Genomic DNA, 23,295 nt, shown 5'->3' with positions numbered 1-23,295 from the left:
TTGGGTGTCATGGAACACTTGGACCGTTGGGTTTGTCTCCTTGCTGTTCGATTCCATGCTGGCTTCAGCACACTTCCAGGAAATGAGCCCCTCTGGTAATGCGCCAACTTCTGGGTGGCAATAATCCCCTTCATATCCACAGTAAGCCTACATCGCTTGTAAAGGAGCTCTCAACCAAGGGGAAAAAAGGACTTTCCTATTAACTATATCTCAACCTCCCTTGGTTTTGTATAATGCATACAATCCGCTCAGCTTTCTGTTACAGAGAGCAGGCTTAACTTATCAGAGACCTAATGTTATTCGGTTTGGGCAATGTCCTACTAAATCTTCTCTGGAATCCCCGAAACCAGAACTAGAGGGCATAGGTTTAGAGTGAGAAGGAAAATATATAAAAGGGACCTAAGGGGCAACTTTTTCATGCAGAGGGTGGTACGTGTATGGAATGAGCTGCCAGAGTAAGTGGTGGAGGCTAGTACAATTGCAACATTTAAAAAGGCATTTGAATGGGTATATGAATAGGAAGGGATATGGACCGGGTGCTGACAGGTGGGACTAGATTGGGTTGGGATATCTGGTCGGCATGGATGGGTTAGAATGAAGGGTTTGTTCCATGCTGTACATCTCTATGACTCTGATCTGAAGTTCTAATTTCTTCCCACTAGCAACCAGAGGTATATCATGCTCTGAATAGTGAGAAAATAATAGATACCTTGAACACTGATGTATAAAATCCTGAAACTCTCTTCCTTACATCACTGTTGGTGTACCTATTCCATACTGACTGCAGCAATTCGACACAGCACCACCACTTTCTGAAGGAAAGTTAACAATTGGCAATAAATGTTAGCCTAACTGGCAATATTCTGGATTAGTGGTGCTGGAAGAGCACAGCAGTTCAGACAGCATCCAACGAGCAGCGATATCGACGTTTCGGGCAAAAGCCCTTCATCAGGAATAAAGGCAGTGAGCTGGAAGCATGGAGAGATAAGCTAGAGGAAGGTAGGGTGGGGAAGAGAGTAGCATAGAGTACAATGGGTGAGTGGGGGAGGAGATGAAGGTGATAGGTCAGGGAGGAGAGGGTGGAGTGGATAGGTGGAAAAGAAGATAGGCAGGTTGGACAAGTCATGGTGTCAGTGCTGAGCTGGAAGTTTGAAACTCGGATGAGGTGGGGGAAGGGGAAAATGAGGAAGCTGTTGAAGTCCACATTGATGCCCTGGGGTTGAAGTGTTCTGAGGCAGAAGATGAGGCGTTCTTCCTCCAGGCTTCTGGTGGTGAGGGAGTGGCAGTGAAGGAGGCCCAGGACCTCCACAGAGTGGGAGGGGGAGTTGAAATGTTGGGCCACGGGGCGGTGTGGTTGATTGGTGCGGGTATCTCGGACATGTTCCCTAAAGTGCTCTGCTAGGAGGCGCCCAGTCTCCCCAACATTGAGGAGACCGCATTGGGAGCGACGGATACAATAAATGATATTAGTGGATGTGCAGGTAAAACTTTGATGGATGTGGAAGGCTCCTTTAGGGCCTTGGATAGCGGTGAGGGAGGAGGTATGGGCACAGGTTTTACATTTCCTGCAGTGGCAGGGGAAAGTGCCAGGATGGGAGGGTGGGTCGTAGGGGGGGGGGGGGGCGTGGACCTGACCAGCTAGTCACAGAGGGAACGGTCTTTACGGAAGGCGGAAAGGGGTGGGGAGGGAAATATATCCCTGGTGGTGGGGTCTTTTTGGAGGTGGGGGAAAAGCCGGAGAATGATTTGGTTTATGCGAAGGCCACTTTAGCCATTTCCTTTTGCACCCCCTACCGAAGTTAATCGGGGGCAATTGGTACAAAGTTGATGCCGCAACATAGGGCACACCTCACAATGCTAAAGACTCATCGGGGCACTCACTGGGAAAAATGCCATTGTAACTTTGCAAGCAATAACCCACCCAGCACCAGTAAAATAAAGTCAAAATTGCAAAACGGGTCACATTTTATTGTTTTTATACAAATCATATGAAATAACACAATAACGCAGACTTTACCACTCCCAAGCCCACCCCATCTATCCACAATGTTCTCTTTCCTACACTTGTGCTCCTACAAGGCCTCCCACTCCAGCTTCAATGTGTTAATCCCGTCCCGCGAGATGCTTATGGTCGGCGATCTCGAAGAGCTCTTGCGCGAGGGGACCTGACTTCGGGTGGAGCTACCGCCGCTGCCGCCGGGGCAGTGGGTGGTCGGGGAAGCAGTGAGGGTGTGGATGCGCCGACATCCTGAGCAGTGTGGCATCGTGCCGTACAAGTCACACCGCCCTCGTCCCGGGCCTCATCGGTGCCCCCGCTGGCCGACGGCAAGGCAGACTCCAGGAGGCCGCTGAGGCGACTGAAGCCCTGGTCGATGCGCGCCCCTAACCTTTCCAAGCCTGAGGAGATGGTGCAGGCCAGGGCCTGGATGGCACTGGTCTGAGCCTCGATCAACGAGGCCAAGGCTGGCGCCACGGGCTCCGGGACGGGAGGCCTCACTGCCGCTTCCACCGAGCTAACCATGTGTTCCATGGTGGACTGCAGGCTCGTGATCCCTTGTGCCACAACACCACACAGTATAGAAGCAGACTCCTCCATACTCTCGGACAGGGTGAGGCAGCTCCTGGGCAAGCTGTCTAAAGCCTCGAGCAATTGGTGGTGCTCATGGAAGATCTTTCTTTTAAAGGCTGGGCCACTGAAATCAGCATCTTTGTCCTCTTCAGCATAGCTGGGAATTGGGTTGGCCCTGTGGCCGCCTGTCTCCTGCACTGTCCTTTCCAATACGTTCAGCTCCTGCTCACTACTGCTGAATAATTCACCTCGTGAGGACTCATGGAGATCGCCCTCTCTCCCGTCAGACACGCCAATTTCTGTGCTGTGGTACTGGAAGGACGGAGCCTCTTCCATCAGGTGCTGCTCCTCGATTTCATGCCCAGCAAAGCCCAAGTAATGCGAGAGACCTGGAGGAAAAGGGAGAGGGGAGAAGGGTCAGCGAGCACTAGGGAGGTGGGGGAAGCATGGAGCAGCCCTCCCCTTGTTGACCGCGCTCCTGGTGCGACGCCTCTGTGAAACGCAAGCAGCTATGGGAATGCGGAAGACACCCTGTGAAACTTGGCCTCCAGCCTCGCCATTCTCGATGCTCCTCCGGCTGTTGGGCCCAATGATGTCCAGAGCTTCCTGCTCCATGTGGGTGAGATCTAGAATGGAGGGTGGCCGCTCCCCAGTACTGGTCCTCTTTCTCGCTCGACGTGCCAGCTTCTCCTGCAGGCGGAGGGAGAGACAAGAGACTTGTGAGCAAACTTACAGCTCATTAATTTAAAGACACAGGAGTAACACGAACACAGAATTGACTAAGTGACAAAAAAAAGAATAATTTTTGACAGATTTCTTTTCAGGTTGGAGTAAGTTTGGTAGAGGTGATTTCCTGGGGTAACAAAGGAACACCGCATAATACGAGGAGCTGGAATAGGCGATTCAGTACCTCTAGCCTCCACTAGCAAGTAATTTGGCCTTAGGAGCCTTATTTCATAAAATCAAGAATCACAGAACCCCTGGAAACAGGCAATTTGGCCCAACAAGACACATCAACTCTCCGAAGAGTAACCCACCCAGACCCAATCCCCTACCCAATTACTCTACAATTACCCCTGATTAATGAACCTGATCTACACATCCCTGAATACCATTGGCAATTTAGCATGGCCAATTCACCTAACCTGCAGAGAGTGTGTCACAGGCAACCCAGAAACAGACCCTTCGGTCCAACTCGTCCATGCCGACCAAATATCCCAACCCAAACCAGTCCCACTTGCCAGCACCCAGCCTATATTCCTCCAAACCCTTCCTATTCAAATACCCACACAGATGGGCTTTAAAAGTTGTAATTGTACTAGCCTCCACCACTTCCTCTGCCAGCTAATTCCATACACATATCACTCTCTGCGTGAAGAGACCCAAGGTGTCATATCTTTCCCCTCTCACCCTAAACCTATGCCCTCAGTTCTGGACTCCCCCACTCCAGGGAAAAGATTTTGTCTATTTTTGTCATGATTTTATAAAATGTCTCTAAGGCCACTGACGCTCCAGGGAAAACAGCCCAGCCTATTCAACCTCTCCCTAAATCTCAAATCTTCCTACCCTGGCAATATCCTTGTAAATCTTTTCTGAACCCTTTCAAGTTTCACCAACATCCTTCCGATAGGAAGGAGACCAGAACTGCACATAATATTCTAAGTGCGGCCTAACCAATGTCCCATGTAGCTGCAACATGATCTCCCAAACCCTGCAATCAATATTCTAACCAATTAAGGAAAGCATACAAATGCCTTCTTCACTATCCTATCTACCTGCAACTCTACTTTCAATGAGCTATGAACCTGCACTCCAAGGTCTCTTTTTACAGTGACACTCTTCAGGACCTTACCATTCAAGTGTATAAGTCCTGCTAAGATTGCTTTCCCAAAATGTAGCACCTCGCATTTATCGAAATTACTCTATCTGCCACTCCTCAGCCCATTGGCCCATATGATCAAGATCCCGTTGAAATCAGAGATAATTTTCTTCGCTGTCCAACTTTGGTGTCATCTGCAAACTTACTAACTATTCCTCTTATGCTCACATCCAAATCATTTACATAGATGAAAAGTAGTGGACCCAACACTGATCCTTGTGGCATTCCACTGGTCACAGGTCTCCAGTCTGAAAAGGAACCCTCCACCACCACCCTCTGTCTTCTACCTTCAAGCCAGTTCTGTATCCAAATGCCTGGTTTTCTCCCTGTATTTCATGAGATCTAACCTTGCTAACCAGTCTCCCACAGAAAACATTATTGAACACCTTACTGAAGTTCATATAGATTACGTCTACCACTCAGTCCTCATGAATCCGGAGTTTTTTTTTGAAGAAGAAACAATCAAGCTCATGAGACACGATTTCCAACACTCAAAGCCATATTGACTATCCACAATCATTCTTTGTTATTCCAAATATATCTTTGGATTGTGGAAGGAGACTGGACCACCTGGGAGGAAACCCACGCAGACATGGGAAGAATGTGGAAACTACACACAGACAGTCGCCTGAGGCAGGAATCGAACCCGGGTCCCTGGCGCTGCAAGGCAGCAGTGCTAACCACTGAGCCACTGCCCAAAATATATCTATTTTCAAAATCTTAGTGCAAGGGAGTAACTCTGGACTTTGCAGGCAACGAAAATATCTGAAGCATTCTAAGCTGTGAGGAGGATTGTGTAAAATTTCAAAAGGAGAAGGGTGAGGTGATATAGTTTAATAGAAAGAGCATGAAGATATAGTTTAAAAAAACAGGTATTATTCTAAAGGGTGCACTGGATAACAGGATGGCAGATGTATATATGCATAAACCATTCAAGTGGCAGGAGCTAATAGAGTACACTTTTGTTCTTCACTGAGGTTCAATTAATGTGGGCACAAAGTACAAGAGCAAACAAGCTTTGCTGAACTTGCATAAGATACTTGTTAAATCTCATCTGAAGTAATGAGTACAAACCTACACACTGTAGACAGGATGTGAAAGCACTGGAAAACTGCAAAAGAGACTTACAACAATGGGTGCAAGGATGAGAAACTTCAGTTATGGGTATGGATTGGAGTAGTTGGGATGGCTTCCCTTGGAGAGGAAGAGCTGAAGAGGAGATTCCAAAGAAGCTTTCTAAATCAGGAAAGGTCTGGAAGTGTAGATGGGGATAAGCTACACTGGCATTTATAAAAATATTAAGAATGAGGGGGTACAGATTTAAGGTAAATTGAAAAAGACGCAAATGCAACATGTGAAGCAATACCATTTTGCACGATCAGTAATCCCAGTACAGAATGCAACACCCGCGCAAGTGGTGAAGGCAGGATCATTGCAGACATTCAAGAGGGAGTTCGATGATTATTCAAAAGAGACAATGCGTAACATTACAGGGAATTATAGGAAAATAGCGTAAAGTCCTGATGCACACTCAGAGGCAGCAGTGACATGATCAGCAAAAAAGGTCCAATTTACCTTGAAATGGGACTGCAGTGGATGACTGTTTTTTTCATTGCAGGTCTAATTGTGAAAGCATGAGGCAAATTTACAAAATAGATCTGAGTGGGATATAACATTCATGTACTGGGTGACACCTGAAACCAAGCATAGCGCCATTCATGACCTCAACCACAATACACAGCATCACTCATTATTCTTTGAAATGTAATCGATATGAGAATGTTTTCAAAATCCATTCAGGGCCATGGGCATTACAAGCTAAGTCAGTTTGTAATGCCCATCTCTAACTACCAAGTGTAAAAATGAGTCAATAATATTACGTAGGATGCTCTATTGTGGAGACAGCTGACAGCAGAAGAGGGCTGGCGTACCGAGAAACCTAGTGACACCACAAAAGATGGTGTCAAGAAGTGTCGCGCTTGAAAAGCACAGCATCAGAGGAGCAGGAAAGTCAATGTTTTGAGTACAAGTTTATCAGAAGAAATGTGTTGGGGGTGGGGGGCACAAAGGGGCCGAGAGATAAATGGGAGGTGGTTGGGGCTGGGGATGGGGCAGGTAGCTAGGAATAATGATAGTTGGATGAAGGTGGGGGTGACGGTGATATGTTGGAGTGAAGGGTGGAGCAGATAGGTAGGAGAATTCAAGAGGTCAGTACAGAGTTGGAGGGTGGGTCTGGGATAAGGTGGGGTAGGGGAGATGAGGAAACTGCTGAAATCAACAATGATACCATGTGGTTGGAGGGTTTCAAGGTGGAAGATGAGGTGACCTTCCTCCAGACGTCGAGTAGCTTGGATTCGGCGGTGGAGGTGGCCCAGGACTAGTATGACATTGGCAGAGTGGGAGGGGTGACAGATTAAAGAGTTAATTTGCTCTGGTGACCTGCAGGAAATTGTATGCCCCAAGGCTAGGGTGGGATGCCTCTGATTTACAGGTAGATTGGCAAGGGATAACAATGTAAATTCCTTACATTTAGAGCCATTAACATGGCCATCTCCTATTATTCAAAATCAATTACAGTTGGAATTTTGACCATTCCCTGTAGTGGGAAAAAAAGATCCACAACATGAACGGTCATTAATGGATGATTTACGTTATATTGTTCCAGGAAGTGATATGGTCACTGCATTGTATCTTGAGGGGCCTGTGACTATGGGGATTGTCTTGTGGGCATTACTGACCAGGACGTAAAGATTTTGTATAAAAGGAAGAGCTATTCCTTTATTCGGAGACCTCTCAACATACTTCGCAACCATGATAAAGCTTGTGCTGTATTTGCTTAATAAAATGTTGGCTGTTCAGAAGTTGGCGTATTGCAGTTACATCAAGTGTATAAGAATATCACAAAAAATAATTAACAGGGGAAGTAGAAGTGATGAAAAATGCCAGAGAGTAGACTGGAACAATGGGAAGGGTCTGGCATGGTCAGGCACCTCAGAGGGGACCGACACTGGTGGCCATCAAGGTAACTAACATGGAGGAGTGTGGTGGTGGGGTGAGATAGCAGGGAACCACAGACTGGACTGGCAGAGAGAGGCACTACGGAGAGACTGCCACAAAGGAGCATCGGGGAGGGACTGACAAAGGTGGGCAACACAGAACAGGCATAGCAGGAAGGGGAGTGGTACAGTGGGCCAGCAGAAGTGCTGCAGAGATAATTAAGAATGCTTTGGGCTTGGGTGAAAACGGCAAGTAGGTGCAGCTGAAAGACTAAATTCAGGACTCAGTCTCAGGCAGGGCAGTTCAGAAAGTGACATGGTCCCAAGGGCAACAGACAACTGCAAAGTGATAACTGCAGAGTATTTTCTCACAGTTTGTAAAGATAACATTAGCTTAAATAAAAGGTAGACACTTTTGATCAAAATTAAAGTGCTTGAAATGAAGGAAGGTCCAGAGCTTAATGAGGTTCTCTTAGAGTGAGTAGAGTCATAGAGGTGTACAGCATGGAAACAGACCCTTCGGTCCAACCCATCCATGCTGACCAGATATCCCAACCCAATCTAGTTCCACCTGCTAGCACCCAACCCATATTCCTCCAAACTTTCCTATTCACATATCCGTACAAATGCCTTTTATATGCTGCAATTGTACCAGCCTCTACCACTTCCTCTGGCAGCTCATTCTATATAGGTACCACACTGTGTGAAAACGTTGTCTCATAGGTCTCTTTTACATCTTTCCCCTCTCACTCTAAATTTATGCTCTCTAGTTCTGGACTCCCCCACCCCAGGCAAAAGACTTTCTCTATTTAACCTATCCATGCCCCTCAATTTTGTCACCACAGCCTCCGATGCTCCAGGGAAAACAGCCCCAGCCAGTTCGGCCTCTCCCTATAGCTGAAATCCTCCAACCCTGGCAACATCCTTGTAAATCTTTTCTGAACCCTTTCAAATTTCACAACATCTTCTCGATAGGAAGGAGACCAGAATTGCACGCAATATTCCAAGTGACCTAACCAACGTCCTGTATAGCCGTAACATGACCTCCCAACTCCTGTACTCAATACTCCAACCAATAAAGGAAAGCATACTAAACGCCTTCTTCGCTATCCTATCTATCTGCGAATCAATTTTCAAGAGGCTATGAACCTGCACTCCAAGGTCTCTTTGTTCAGCAATACTCCTGAGTATCTTACACCTTAAGTCCTGCTAAGTTTGCTTTCACAAAATCCAGCACCTTGCATTTATCTGAATTAAACTCCATCTGCCATTCCTCAGCCCATTGGCCCATCTGGTCCAGATTCTGTTGTAATCTGAGGTAACCCTTGTCACTGTCCACTACACCTCCAATTTTGGTGTCATCTGCAAACTTACTAACTGTACCTCTTATGCTCGCATCCAAGTCAAATATGTAAGTGACAAGAGGTAGAGGACCCAGCACCAATCCTCGTGGCACTCCACTGGTCACAGGCCTCCAGTCTGAAAAACAACCCTCCACCACCACCCTCTGTCTTCTACCTTTGAGCCAGTTCTGTATCCAAATGGCTAGTTCTCCCTATATTCCGTGAGATCTAACCTTTCTAATCAGTCTCCCATGGGGAACTTTGTTGAACGCCTTACTGAAGTCCACCTAGATCAATCCTCTTTGTTACTTCCTCAAAAAAAAACTCAATCCAGTTTGTGAGATATGATTTCCCACGCACAAAACTATCCCTAATCAGCCCTTACCTATCCAAATACATGTACATCCTGTCCCTCAAGATTCCCTCCAACAACTTGCCCACCACCGATGTCAGGCTCACTGATCTATAGTTCCCTGGCTTGTCCTTACTACCCTTCTTTAACAGTGGCACTACATTAGCCAACCTCCAGTCTTCCGGCACCTCACCTTTGACTATCGGTGATACATATATTTCAGCAAGAGGCCCACCCAGTCACTTCTCTCGCTTCCCACAGAGTTCTAGGGTAGACCTGATCAGGTACTGGGGACATCAGAGTGTGTCTGGGAAAATTAACAAACAGTGAAATTCACAACTGATCTTGGAGGGAACTGTTGGGTGAAGTTCACAGCACAGAAGCAACTAAGTGTATTGTTGTTTTAAGCGTGATCTACAGAAAGTCTGCAGTAGTTGGTAGAGTGGGTTCTTTTTTGATAATGTGTTTTTGGAGATATGTCTCTTAATTAAACTTATAAGCCATAACTATGAATTTAACCTGGGGCAGTGTTTGTAGAGGAAAACGTTGGTGTTATTTTCTGGGTCTGTCGATGGTGAAGAAGCAAAAATGGCCTTTAGTAGAGTGATATATGCTTCTTGTCAGATGTGGGAGTTTAAAGAGAGTTTAAGGATTACAGCGGATTATATCTGCCATAAATGCTGTTGGTTGCAAATCTTATCAGATCGAATGAATCGGTTGGAAAGACAATTAGAAACAATGAGGAATTTGCAACAATAATAGTATGTGATGCATGGCAGTTATAGGAAGGGGGGAAAGTCAGATACAGTCACATAGATGGGTTAACTCCAGGAAAGCCAAGAGAGGTAGGCAGCTAGTGCAAGAGTCTTTTGTGGCTATACCCATTCCAAAACAGTATGCTGTTTTGGAAAATGTAGGGGGAGGATGGATTCTCAGGGAGGCGTAGCACGAACAGCCAAGTTTCTGGTATTGAGACTAGCTCTAATGCAATGAGGGGAACATCGGGTTCCAAGAGATCAATAGTGTTGGGGGATTCTCTAGTCTAAGGTATAGACAGCCGTCTGTGGGCAGCAGCGAAAAATCAGAATGGTGTGTTGCTTCCCTGGTGCCAGAATCAAGGAAGTCTCAAAGAGGGTGCAGAATGTTCTCACGGGAGAGAGGGCCAGCAGGAGGTCATTGTCCACATTGGAATCAATGACATTGGAAGGGAAAAGGTTGAGAGTCTGAAGGGAGACTACAGACAGTTAGGCAGGAATTTAAAAAGGAGGTCCTCAAGAGTAGTAATATCTGGATTACTCCTGGCGCTATGACCTAGTGAGGGCAGGAATAGGAGGATAAGGCAGATGAATACATGACTGAGGAGCTGGTGTTTGGGAGAACAATTCACATTTTTGGATCATTGGAATCTTTTTTGGGGGGAGAAGTGACCTGTATAAGAAGGACATATTGCACCTAAATTGGAAGGCAACTAATATACTGGCAGGGAAATTTGCTGGAGCTGCTCAGGAGGATTTAAACAAGTAAGGGTGAGGGGTGGGACCCAAGGAGATAGTGAGGAAAGAGGTCAATCTGAGACTGATACGGTTGAGAACAGAAAGTGAGTCAAGTAGTCAGGGCAGGCAGGGACAAGGTAGGACTAATACATTAAATTGCATTTATTTCAATGCAAGGGGCCTAACAGGGAAAGCAAATGAACTCAGGGCATGGTTAGGAACATGGGACTGGGATATCATAGCAATTACAGAAACATGGCTCAGAGATGGGCAGGACTGGCAGCTTAATGTTCCAGGAAACAAACGCTACAGGAAGGATAGAAGGAGAGGCAAGAGAGGAGGGGGAGTGGCATTTTTGATTAGGGATAGCATTACAGCTGTGCTGAGGAAGGATATTCCTGAAAATATATCCAGGGAAGTTATTTGGGTGGAACTGAGAAATAAGAAAAGGATGACCATCTTATTGGGATTGTTTTATAGACCTCCTAATAGTCAGAGGGAAATTGAGAAACAAATTCGTAAGGAGACCTCAGCTATCTGTATGAATAATAGGGTGATTATGGGAGGGGATTTTAACTTTCCAAACATAGACTGGGGCTGCCATAGCGTTGAGGGTTTAGATGAAGAGGAATTTGTTCAGTGTGTACAAGAAAATTTTCTGATTCAGTATGTGGATGTATCTACGAGAGAAAGTGCAAAACTTGACCTACTCTTGGGAAATAAGGTAGGGCAGGTGACTGAGGTGTCAGTGGGGGAGCGCTTTGAGGCCAGCAACCGTAATTCCATTAGATTTAAAATAGTGACGGAAAAGGATAGACCAGATCTAAAAGTGGAAGTTCTAAATTGGATAAAGGCCAATTTTAACAATATTAGGCAAGAACTTTCAAAAGCTGATTGGGGGCAGATGTTCACAGATAAAGGTACGGCTAGAAAATGGGAAGCCTTCAGAAATGAGATAACAGGAATGTACTTTCTCGTTAGGGTGAAAGGAAAGGCTGGTAGGTATAGGGAATGCTGGAGGATAAAGAAACTGAGGGTTTGATTAAGAAAAAAAGGAAGCATAAGTACAGACAGAATAGATTGAGTGAATCCTAAGAGGAGTATAAACGCAATAGGAGTATACTTAAGAGGGAAATCAGGAGGGCAAAAAGGGGACATGAGATAGCTTTGGCAAATAGAATTAAGGAGAATCCAAAGGGTTTTTACAAACACGTTAAGGACAAAAGGGTAACCAGGGAGAAAACAGGGTCCCTCAAAGATCAGCAAGGTGGCCTTTGTGTGGAGCCACAGAAAATGGGGGGGGGGGGGGGGGGGGGGGAGGAAAGAGTATTTTCATCAGTATTTACTGTGGAAAAAGATATGGAAGATATAGACTGTGGGGAAATAGATGGTGACACCTTGCAAAATATCTAAATTACAGAGGAGGAAGTGTTGGATGTCTCAAACTAACTTAATCTGGAGAGAAGTCATGACAGGAGACCTTAGACATGGTGTTTCCAGAGACCAGACGCAGCTACTGGCTAACCACTTTTTGAAGCTGAAGCTGTGAGTGGACTCACTGTGGAGCATCCGCAATGCTGAAAATAATCGCCTACAGCACATTTAGCAACACAATCACATCGCAGGCAAGGATTACACGGGCAGATAAGGAACAGGTGGCTATCAGACAGAGGAAAAGCTTCAGAAAGGAACTACAGGAGTTCCTTGTTGTCATGCTGCCCTGAAGGAGATATACCATTTCAGATAATGTTGGGAGAAATAGCCTTTCAGTGGAAAGTAGCATCAGTCAAGTTCATGGCACCACAGGGGAGGAAAACTAACAGCAGGGCTGTAGTGATCAGCAATTAGATAGTAAGGGGCACTTCTGTGGCCGCAAATGTGAATCCAGAGCGGTATGTTGCCTCCTTGATGCCAGGGTCAGAGATGTCACAGAGTGGTTGCAGGAGCAGGATAGTGAAAAGCCAGTGGTTGTGATACGAAAGACATAGACAAACCAGAGAAGAGGGCTTGAAAGCGGAATATAGGAAGTTAGGAAATTAATTAAAATGCAGCACCTAAAATTACTCCCAGCACCAAGGGTCAGCAAAACCAGGAATAAGAGGACAGATCAGATGATTGCATGACCTCAGAAATGGTGTACCAGGGAGGGGTTTAGATTCTTCAGGCATTGGGACCATTTCGGGGGAAGGAGCGACCTATAAGTCTAATTGCACCTGGACAAATAACGTCAAGGGCTTTTGCCAGTTCTGTTGGGAAGATTTTAAACTATTATGGGCAGGGGGATCAGAACCAAAGTAAAGGCTTAGAAGTGACAGCTCAATAAACCTGGATGTACTGCTTTCAGACAAGAGAGAGTGGGTGACAAAAAAAGGGTAGCACAGGGTAGAGAGCAGCAGTATTGGAATCAATTATGCTTGCAAGACATGATAATATATTAAACAGGCAAACAAATGAGGCTTCATGGATTGTGTTTAGGAATAAAAAAAAGGGCAGTTACACAAATCCTCAAATAGTGAGAAGGACATAGGTGAACATGTATGTCAGCAAATTTGTGGCTATCAAAATATGAGGACAATAATAGTCTGAGACTTTAACTATCCTCACATCAACTGGGTGAAAAATTGATTAAATGTACACAGGAACTTTATTTTAAACAACAAGTACCATGAGAGCATACGCAATTCCAGATTTAGTTTTAGAAAAAGATGAGGAGTGAGTGGGTAAAGTGACAGTGAGGGACCATTTCTCCAATCATCCAGCATTCTCTCCATCTACCACCGTTGCCCATCACCTTAATTAGGACATACTGTTCCTGGACACAGTACCTCGTTTTTGAAGGCTTCATATTTTCTAGCCATCTCTTTAATGGCAAATATCGACCTCAAACTTTTGAAAGTTCTTGCCAAATACTGTCACAAACTTTGCCTTCATAAATTGGTGGATATGGCTCCATTAAGGTGAAAGGCAAGGCTGGTAGAAGTCAGGAATACTGGATGGCTGGAGAAATTGAGGTTCTGGTCAAGAAAAAGGAAGAATATGTCGGGTATAGGCAGTAAGGATCCTTTGAATCCCGAGGACTCTTAGTATCATAGAAGTGTGCTTAAGAGGAGGATCAGGAGGACAAAAAAAAAAGAGACATGACATAGCTTTGAAAAACAGAGTAAAGGAGAATCCAAACGGTTTCCACAATACACAAAGGACAAAGGAATAGCTGAGGGGGAATACGGCCCCTTAAAGATGCCAACGTGGGGAACTACAGGAGATAGGGGAGACACTAAAGTATTTTTCATCAGTGTTTACTGTGAAAGAGGAGACGGAAGCTACTGAACTTGGGGAAATAAATAGTGTTACCTTGAGAAGTGTCAATATTACAGAAGAAGTATTGCTAAATGAATTAAAACCCATAAAGATGGATAAATCCCCAGAACAGGTGTATCCTCGCAGTTTGCGGGAAACCAGTGAAGAGATTACTTGGCCCTTTTGCTGAGATTTTTTTAAAATTATCAATAGCCACGGGTGAGGTTCCGGAAGACTTGAGGTTGGCTAACTTGGCGCCACTATTTAAGTAAAGTGGTAAAGAAAAGCTAGAGAACTATAAACCAGTGAGCCTGACATCAGTGGTAGGCACATGGTTGGAGGGGATTCTGAGGGACAGGATTTACATGTATTTGGAAAGGCAAAGACTGACTAGGGATTGTCAGCATGGCTTTGTGCATGAGAAATCTTGCCTCATTAACCTGATTTTTTTTTTAAAAAGTAGTAGCGAAGAGGGATTGATGAGGGCAGGATGGTGGACATTACCTACATGGGCTTCAGTGAGGCATTCAACAAGTTCGGCATAGTAGACTGGCTAGCAACATTAGACCACACAGGCAGAACTAGCCAATGGATACAAGATTGACGGCAAGGTTGGAAACAGTGGATGGGTGAGGATGGTCGCTTTTCGGACCGGAGGCCTGTCCCCAGCGGTGTGCCACAGCAATCAGTGTTCCATCCACTGCTTTTCGTAATTTATATCAATGATTTGGATGCAAATTTGGAGGCATGGTTAGTAAATTTGCAGATGACACCAAGATTGGTGGTGCAACAGACAGCGAAGAAGATTACCTCAGAGTACAATTGAACATTAATCTGATGGCTCAATAGACCAAGGAGTAGCAAATGGAGCTTAATCCAGATAAATGTGAGGTGGTACATTTTGGAATGCTAAATCAGGACAGGACTTATGTACTTAATGCTAAAGTCCTGAGGAGAGTTGCCAAACAAAGGTATCTTGGAGTGCAGGTTCATAGTTCTTTGAAAGTGGAGTCGCAGTAGGCAGGATAGTGAAGGTGGTGTTTGGAATGCTTTCCTTTATTGGTCAGTGCATTGAGTAAAGATGTTGGGAGGTCATGTTGTGGCTGTACAGGACTTGGTTAGGCCACTGTTGAAATACTACATTTAATTCTGGTCTCCCTGTTATCGGAAATATGTTGTCCAACTTAAAAAGCTTCAGCAAATATTTACAAAGATATTGCCCAGGTTAGAGGGTTTGAGCTATAGCAAGAAGCTGAATAGCCAGGGGCTATTTTCTCTGAAGCATCAGAAGCTGAAGAGTAACCTGAGGGGTATAGATAGGGTGAACAGTCACGGTCTTTCTCACAGAGTAGGGGAGTCCAAAATTAGAGGGCATAGGTTTAAGGTGAGAGGGGAAAGATTTATTGGTGACCTAAGGGGCAACCTTTTCGTGCAGAGAGAATGAAATGCCAGAGGAAGTGGTGGAAGCTGATACAATTACAACATTTAAAAGGCATCTGGATGGGAATGTAAAAAGGAAGCGTTTGGAAGGATATGGGCCAAATGCTGGCAAATGGGTCTATAATCACTGAGGGTATTTGGTCAGCATGGACGAGTTGGACCAAAGGGTCTGTTTCCGTTCTGTACATCTCTATGGCTCTATATTGAGGATAATAACCACAATTCAGTTAGATTTAATATTATTATTATGGAAAAGGACAGAAGTAAATCAATTGAAAAAGATTTCTAACTAAAGGAAGCAACTTTTACAAAACTGCTGAGCTTTGGGCTGAGGCGGACTGAACAGGAGCGCTGAAGGATAAATCAGTGGTAAATTAGTGGGGGGCTCCAAAAGTGAAATACTTTGGTCACAAGTAGAAATGCCACCTTCAAATAGAAGAATGACACCACCAAATCTACACATCCATGCTTGTCTACAAAAATACTGAGGAGGATTAAACACAAAAAGAAAGCTATGATTGTCACAAAAAAAAAACTCAATATTGCAGATAGCCTGGAGGAAAATAGAAAGTATAGGGATCAAGTACATAGAACAGTACAGCACAAGATATGTCGAACATGATGCCAAATTAAACAATCTCTTTTGCCTGCCCTTGGTTCAGATTCCGCTACTTTTTCCATATTCACTTGCTTAGCTAAAAGTCTCTTGAACACCCAGATTATATCTGCCTCACCACCGCAGCACACTCCAGACTCCTATCACTCGAGTAAAACTTGCCCCTCACATCTCCTTTGAACTTTCCCGCTCTCATCTTAAATGCATGCCTCGGAGTACGAGACATTTCAATTCTGGAAAAAATGATTCTGACCATCAATCCTATCTGTGTTGCTCAAAAATTTATAGACGTCTATCAAGTCTCCCCACAGCCTCCACCACTCCAGAGAAAACAGGCCAAGTTCTTCCAGCCTCTCCTTATAGCTCATAACCTAAAATCCAGGCAGCATCCTCATTAACACTTTCAGCATTGCAGGAAAGATATGGAGGCCTTTGAGACAATGTAGCAACTAGAATTGAACACAATACTCTAAGTGTGGCTGAACCAAAGTCTTATAAAATTGCAATATGAAATACTGACTCCCGTATTCATTTCCCCGACCAATAAAGGTGAGCATGCCATATGCCTTCTTCACGATCCTGTTTACTCGTGTGATCACTTTCAGGGAACTATGGACTTGAAGCCCAGATCCCTCTGTACATCAATGTGGTTTAAGGTCCTGCTGTTAAATGTATACATTTCCTTAATATTTGATCTCACAAAGTGCAGCACTTCACAATTAGCTGAAGTAAACTCCATCTACCATTTCCCCACCCATATCTGCAACTGCTCTATCTCCTGCTGTACCCTCTGACAATGTTCGGCATTATTCACAACTCTACCAACCTTTGTGTTGTCTGCAAACTTACTCACCCTGCCATCTACAGTTTCATCCAAATCATTTATATAAATCACAAACACCAGAGGTCCTAGCAATGGATCCCAGCAGAATACCACATGTCACAGTCCTCCAGCCAGAAAAACACCCTTCCACCACTACCCTCTGCCTTCTATGGGCAAACCGATTTTGAATCAAAACAGCCACATCATCATGTATCCCATGCATCTTAATCTTCTGGATGAGCATTCCATAAGGGACCTTGTCAAAAGCCTTACGAAAATCCATGTAGACAATATCCACTGCTCTACCTTCAGTCACCTCAAAACATTCAATGTTACCTGACGAAGGAGCAGCGCTCCGAAAGCTTGGACTCCCAAATAACCATAAGATCTGCCTCCTAACTAAATTTTAAAAATATAAATGATAATGTTTTTGATAAGGGACAATGTTGTACTTTGGGAGGATATTTCTGGGAGAAAGTGAGGACTGCAGATGCTGGAGATCAGAGTTGAAAATGTAGCAGGTCAGGCAGCATCCAAGGAACAGGAGATTCGACGTTTCGGGCATTAGCCCTTCTTCAGGAACCTTTCTGGGAATACATACAGGGACGTTATTTGGTGGGAACTGAGAAATAAGAAAGGGATGATCACCTTATTGGGATTGTATTATAGACCCCCTAATAGTCAGAAGGAAAGTGAGAAAAAAAATTGTAAGGAGATTTTAGATATCTGTAAGAACAATAGGGTGGTTATATTAGGGGATTTTAACTTTCCAAATATAGACTGTGACTGCGTTAATATTAAGGGTTTAGATTGAGGAGTTTGTTGTGTGTGCAAGAACATTTTCTGATTCAGAATGTGGATGTACCAATTAGAGAAGGTGCAAAATGTGACCTAGTCTTGGGAAATGAGGCAGGGAGGTGACTGGGGTGTCAGTGGGCGAGCACTTTGGGGCCAGCGACCAGAATGCTTTTGCGACCATTAGCTTTAAAATAGTGATGAAAAATTATAGACTGGATCGAAATGCTGACATTCTAAATTGAAGGCTGGATAACTTTGATGGTATTAGGCAAGATTTTTTAAAAGCTGTTTGGGGGCAGATATTCGCAGGTAAAGGGACAACTGGAAAATGGGAAGTCTTCAAAAGTGAGATAATGAGAATACACAGACAGTGTATTCCTGTTAGGGTGATAGGAAAGGCTGAGATGTAGGAATGCTGCATAACGAGAGAAATTGAGGTTTCAGTTAAGAAAAAGAAGGAAGCACATGATAGGAATAGACAGGAGATTGAGTGAATCCTTAGGACAACATAAAGGCAGTAGGAGTAAACTTGAGGAAATCAGGACAGAGAAAAGGAAAGATGAGATAGCTTTGGCAAATAGGGTTAATGCAAAACCACATGAAGACAAAAGGAAGAGAATAGGGCCCCTCAAAGATCAGCGAAGCAGCCTATGTATAAAGTCGCAGGAGATGGGGGAGATACTAAACAAGTATTTTGAATCAATATTTACTGTGCAGAAGGATACGGAAGGTATAGAATGTGGATAAATAGATGGTGACATCTTGAAAAGTGTCCATATTACAGAGTCATAGAGATGTACAGCATGGAAACAGACCCTTCGGTCCAACCTGGCTATGCCGACCAGATATCCCAAACCAATCTAGTCCCACCTGCCAGCACCCGGCCATATCCCTCCAAATCCTTCCTATTCATCCAAATTCATCCCATCCAAATGCCTCTTAAGTGTTGCAACTATACCAGCCTCCACTACATCCTCTGATAGCTCATTTCATACACGTACCACCCTCTGCGTGAAAAACTTGTCCCTTAGGTCTCTTTTATATCTTTCCCCTCTCACCCTCAACCTATGCCCTCTAGTTCTGGACTCCCCGACCCGAGGGAAAAGACTTTGTCTATTTATCCTATCCATGCCCCTTATAATTTTATAGACCTGTATAAGGTCACCCCTCAGTCTCCGACGCTCCAGGGAAAACAGCCCTAGCCTGTCCAACCTCTCCCTGTAGCTCAAATCCTCCAACCCTGGCAACATCCTTATAAATCTTTTCTGAACTCTTTCAAGTTTCACAACATCTTTTAGATAGGAAGGAGACCAGAATTGCACGCAATATTCCAACAGTGGCCTAACCAATGTTCTGTACAGCTCAACATGACCTCCCAACTCCTGTACTCAATGCTCTGACCAATAAAGGAAAGCATACCAAACGCTTTCTTCACTATCCTATCTACCTGCGACTCCACTTTCGAGGAGCTATGAACTTGCACTCCAAGGATAAATCCTCAGGACCTGATCAGGTGTACCCGAGAACTCGGTGGGAGGTTGGGAAGTGACTGCTGGGCCTCTTGCTGAGATATTTGTATCAATAGTCACAGATAAGGTGCTGGAAGACTAGAGGGTGACAAACATGGAACCACTATTTAAGAAGAGTGGTAAGGATAAGCCAGGGAACTATAGACCAGTGAGCCTGATATTGGTGGTGGGTAAGTTGCTGAAGGGATAGGGTTAGAGTTAGGGTTAGGGGGATTCACATGTATTTGGAAAGGCAAGGACTGATTAAGGATAGTCAGCATGGCTTTGTGCGAGGGACGTCATGTCTCATGAAAATTGAGTTTTTTGAAGTAACAAATAGGATTGATGAGGGCAGAGCAGTAGATATACTCTATATGGATCTCAGTAAGGTGTTTGAAAGATTCTGCATGGGAGACTGGTTAGCAAGATAAGATCTCAAGGAATACAGGGAGAACTATGAATATGGATACAAAACTGGCTCAAAGGTGGTGGAGGTTTGTTTTTCAGACTGGAGGCCTGTGACCAGCAGTGTACCAAAAGTATCAGTACTCGGTCCACTGCTTTTTGTCATTTATACAAAGGATTTGGATGTGAATATAAAGTATAGTTACTAAGTTTGCAGAAGACACCAAAATTGGAGATGTTGTGGGCAGCGAAGAAGGTTACCTAAGATTACAATGGGATCTTGATTTTATTTAGAAGTTTTATTTAGATAAATGTGAGGTGCCGAATTTTGGAAAAGCAAATCATAGCAGCACTTATATACTTAATGGTAAGGTCCTGGGGAGTATTGCTGAAAACAGACCTTGGAGTGCAGGCTCATAGTTCCTCGAGGCAGAGCTGCAGGCAGATAGAATAGTGAAGGTAGCGGCACTTCGTATGCTTTCCTTTGTTGGTCAGAGCATTGAGTATAGGCTTTAGGAGGTAATGTTGCAGTTGCACAGGATATTGGTTAGGCTGCTTTTGGAACATAGCTTGCAATTCTGCTCTCCTTATCGGAAGGATGTTGTGAAACCTGAAAAGATTTAGAAAATATTTCCAAGGATGTTGCTAGAGTTGGATGATTTGAGCATAGGGAGAGGCTGAATAAGCTGGCGCTGTTTTCCCTGGAGCGTCGGATAGAGGTAACCTCAGGTTTATAAAATCAAGAGGTCTTGGATAGAATAAACAAACAAGGTCTTTTCCCTGGAGTGGGGGAATCAAGAACTAGAGGGCATCGATTCAGGTCCTTTATGTCTTTCCCCCTCACCCTAAGAGGCAACTTTTTCACACATAGGGTGGTTTATGTATGGAATGACCTGCAACAGGAAGTGGTGGAGACTGGTATAATTACAGCATATAAAAGGCATCTGGATAGGTTTTTGAATAGGAAGGGCTTAGAAGGATATGGTTTAAAATGTTGGGAAATGGGACTAGATTATGTACAGACATCTGTGTGGCATGGACGAGTTGGACCGAAGGGTCTGTTTCCATGCTCTATACCTCGAAGAAAGCACAAGAATCAATGAGGGTGGTGCAGTGGATGTTCTCTATAAACAGTGCAGCATTTGACAAGGTCCTAAATGGAAAAAACTGGACAAAAAAGTAAAAGTCCACAGGATACAGGGCATCGTACCGAATTGGATCAAAGTTGGTTTAGTGACAGGAAACAAAGGGTAAACAAACAAACAAAGGAAACAAACTATAGTCAATGGCTCCTTTCCAAATGGAAAGGTGCCTCAAATGTTGTACCACAAGGCTTAGTGCTGGGACCCCTGTTATTTGTTTTATACAATGACAATTTGGACTTGAATGTGGGGGCACAACTGGGAAATTTGCAGATGACACAAAAATTGGTTGCATAGTAGATACTGGTAGAGGATAGCTGGAAGCTCGAAAATTATGTGGATAGGTTTGAGAGTGTGCAGGAAAGTGGCGACTTGGATAAGCGTGAGGTAATGCACTTAACCATGTTAAACAGTAAAACAGAATGCACAAAAAGCAGGAATATCTTAAAGAGAAGAGGACAAAGAGAGAGATCTTGGTGTGCAAGTGCACAGGTCTCTAAATGTGGCTGTACAGGTAGGCAAGGCTTCAAAAAAAAAGGCAGATGGAATGATCTCCTTCACGAACACAGTAATAGAATACATAAGTAGGGACATATCGATGAAATGCTTATAATATATGAGACCACAACTGCAGTTTATGTACAATTCTAGTCACATTTCTCTGCAGTGTGTGCAGAGAAGATACACTAGAATGTTGTCAGAACTCTGACTATGGAGAAATTGGAGGGTTTGGAGTTGTGTTCTTTGCAACAGAGAAGGTTACATAACCGAGGTATACAAAACGGAAGGGTAAAGGTAGATTAGAGGAACCAGTTTCCCATGGCACAGAATTCAAAAACCAGGGATCAGAGATTCAACCTAACTGGCAGAATGATTTAAAAGGGGCACGAGGACAAACATTTTATGTAAAGAGTTGTGAGTGACTGGAATTCACTGCCTCGTAAGGTGGTGGAGGCAGAGACCCTTAAGTCATTTTAAAAGTACCTGGATCTGCACTATACATACTGTAAGCTGCAAGGCTACAGACTACGTGCAAGTTGTGATTAAAATGGACATTTGAGTGTCTAGGATGGCATGAACTACAGGGACCAAATGGCCCCTTTGGTGCTGCATCACTTTGTGGTTTTATGATTCTAAGGTAATGTAAGGACACAGCACAGGGAAGCAGCACATGGAGTGAACTGGCACAACAGGGGACCTCGCCGACAGCCCAATACATTGGGAAAGGGACTGGCACAGCAGGGCACCACTGAGGTCTGGCACAATGCACAGGACTGGTACCACAGAGGGAACTAGCACAGTAGAGACATAGCACAGGGAACTGGTACTGCAGAGGAAAGAGGCACAAGACAGGACTGGTACCAGAGAGAATACTGGTTCAGTACGGACTCGACACAGGGGGACTGGTAAGTGCAGAAAGAGCTGGCACAGCGGGACACCAGAGGGAACACCTACAACAAGGCGTCGCTTGATAACACCAGCACGGTAGGAAAACCCGGGGTTTCTGTTTACCTTGGCCGTCCAGGTCAGGCCGTTGAACTTCTTCCTGCACTGCAGCCAGGTCTTGGGCACCTCGCTCCTGGCGTTCACACACACAGCGACGTCCATCCAGGCCTGGTGCACCAACTCCCGGGGCACACTCCTGCCCTCCCAGGGAAACAGGATCTCCCTGTGGGCCCTCACCCGCTCCAGCAGCACCTCCACGGCGCCGTCGCTGAAGCGGGGGGTCCGGCCTTCTCTCATCGTAGCCACTCTACCCAGTTCCAGCCTCCGGACCACCAGCGGCCGTCCAACCCCTCAACCACGTGGGACGCTGACCAATTACCTGTCGGATAAAGCTGTCCAACCCCCTCAACCACGTGGGACACTGACCAATTACCTGTCGGATAAACACGTCCGTCAAACTGCCCGGTGTGAAACGGCCAGTCCCTCAAGCGGCTCGTGTGAGATCTTGACCAATAGCGTCCAAGGATGGCCCCACGTCTGTCAAACGACAAACCAATCGAATTGGCAAGCAGGCCGTCCGTCAATGCACCACGTGGGGCTCTGCCCGATCAATACGAAAAGCGGTGCCTCAGCCCCCTTTTGTTATACCGTCCAATCGCATTTCGACGTGAAACGTCCGTCAAACGTGCTCCATGGGGCCACTGACCAATCAGAAGCGAAAGCTGGAATAAGTCTGCGGGGCCGACAGGAGTGATGATCCAATCAGACATCAGGCCCCAGTAACCAGAGACTGCAGTTTACTGGTGAGGAGTAGGATGTTTAGGGGATTGAGGTAACAAAGAATTAAAGTATCTCCTGACCCAGTTAAAAATCACACAACACCAGGTTATGCTCCAACAGGTTTATTTGGAAGTAGCTTGCGGAGAGATTCTCCTTCATCAGGTAACTGGAGCAGGATCATAGGACACAGAATTTAAAGCAAAATATGACAGTGTCAATTGTTCAATATGTCGCTTCAGTTGCATAATATTGCAATTTTTAACTTGGTCCACGCCAGTCCCACAACGGCATTTCCATATCTCCTGACATTTAATGATAAATTTGCACCGAATGGACTCATCTCCATTTTTTCTTTCATTAACTCTGCTTGACATAAGCAATATAAAACCGATACATTTTTAAAAAGTG

General features: G+C 44.8%; 1 protein-coding gene across 1 annotated transcript; it reads right to left on the bottom strand.

The window, feature by feature from the left end:
* Positions 1-1,947: 1,947 nt before the first annotated feature.
* Positions 1,948-22,482, bottom strand: LOC132833942 (uncharacterized). The gene is made up of 3 exons (XM_060852627.1): positions 22,174-22,482; positions 3,100-3,259; positions 1,948-2,958 (listed from the first exon to the last, which is right to left on the bottom strand). Exons 1-3 carry the CDS (start codon positions 22,402-22,404, stop codon positions 2,126-2,128), a joined length of 1,224 nt encoding a protein of 407 aa, XP_060708610.1. The 5' UTR covers positions 22,405-22,482; the 3' UTR covers positions 1,948-2,125.
* Positions 22,483-23,295: the final 813 nt, after the last annotated feature.

Source organism: Hemiscyllium ocellatum, chromosome 38 (assembly GCF_020745735.1).
Source record: "Hemiscyllium ocellatum isolate sHemOce1 chromosome 38, sHemOce1.pat.X.cur, whole genome shotgun sequence".
Classification (NCBI taxonomy): domain Eukaryota; kingdom Metazoa; phylum Chordata; class Chondrichthyes; order Orectolobiformes; family Hemiscylliidae; genus Hemiscyllium; species Hemiscyllium ocellatum.
This window is presented reverse-complemented; position numbering and strand designations above follow the sequence as displayed.

What these genes read in the sequence shown, in the direction of transcription:
- LOC132833942 (XM_060852627.1), bottom strand. Translation starts at nt 22,404, where the DNA reads ATGAGAGAAGGCCGGACCCCCCGCTTCAGCGACGGCGCCGTGGAGGTG. An exon ending in GCCTGACCTGGACGGCCAAG is followed by an intron (nt 3,260 to 22,173) that starts GTAAACAGAAAC and finishes CTCCGCCTGCAG; the next exon opens with GAGAAGCTGGCACGTCGAGC. An exon ending in TGGAGGCCAAGTTTCACAGG is followed by an intron (nt 2,959 to 3,099) that starts GTGTCTTCCGCA and finishes CTTTTCCTCCAG; the next exon opens with GTCTCTCGCATTACTTGGGC.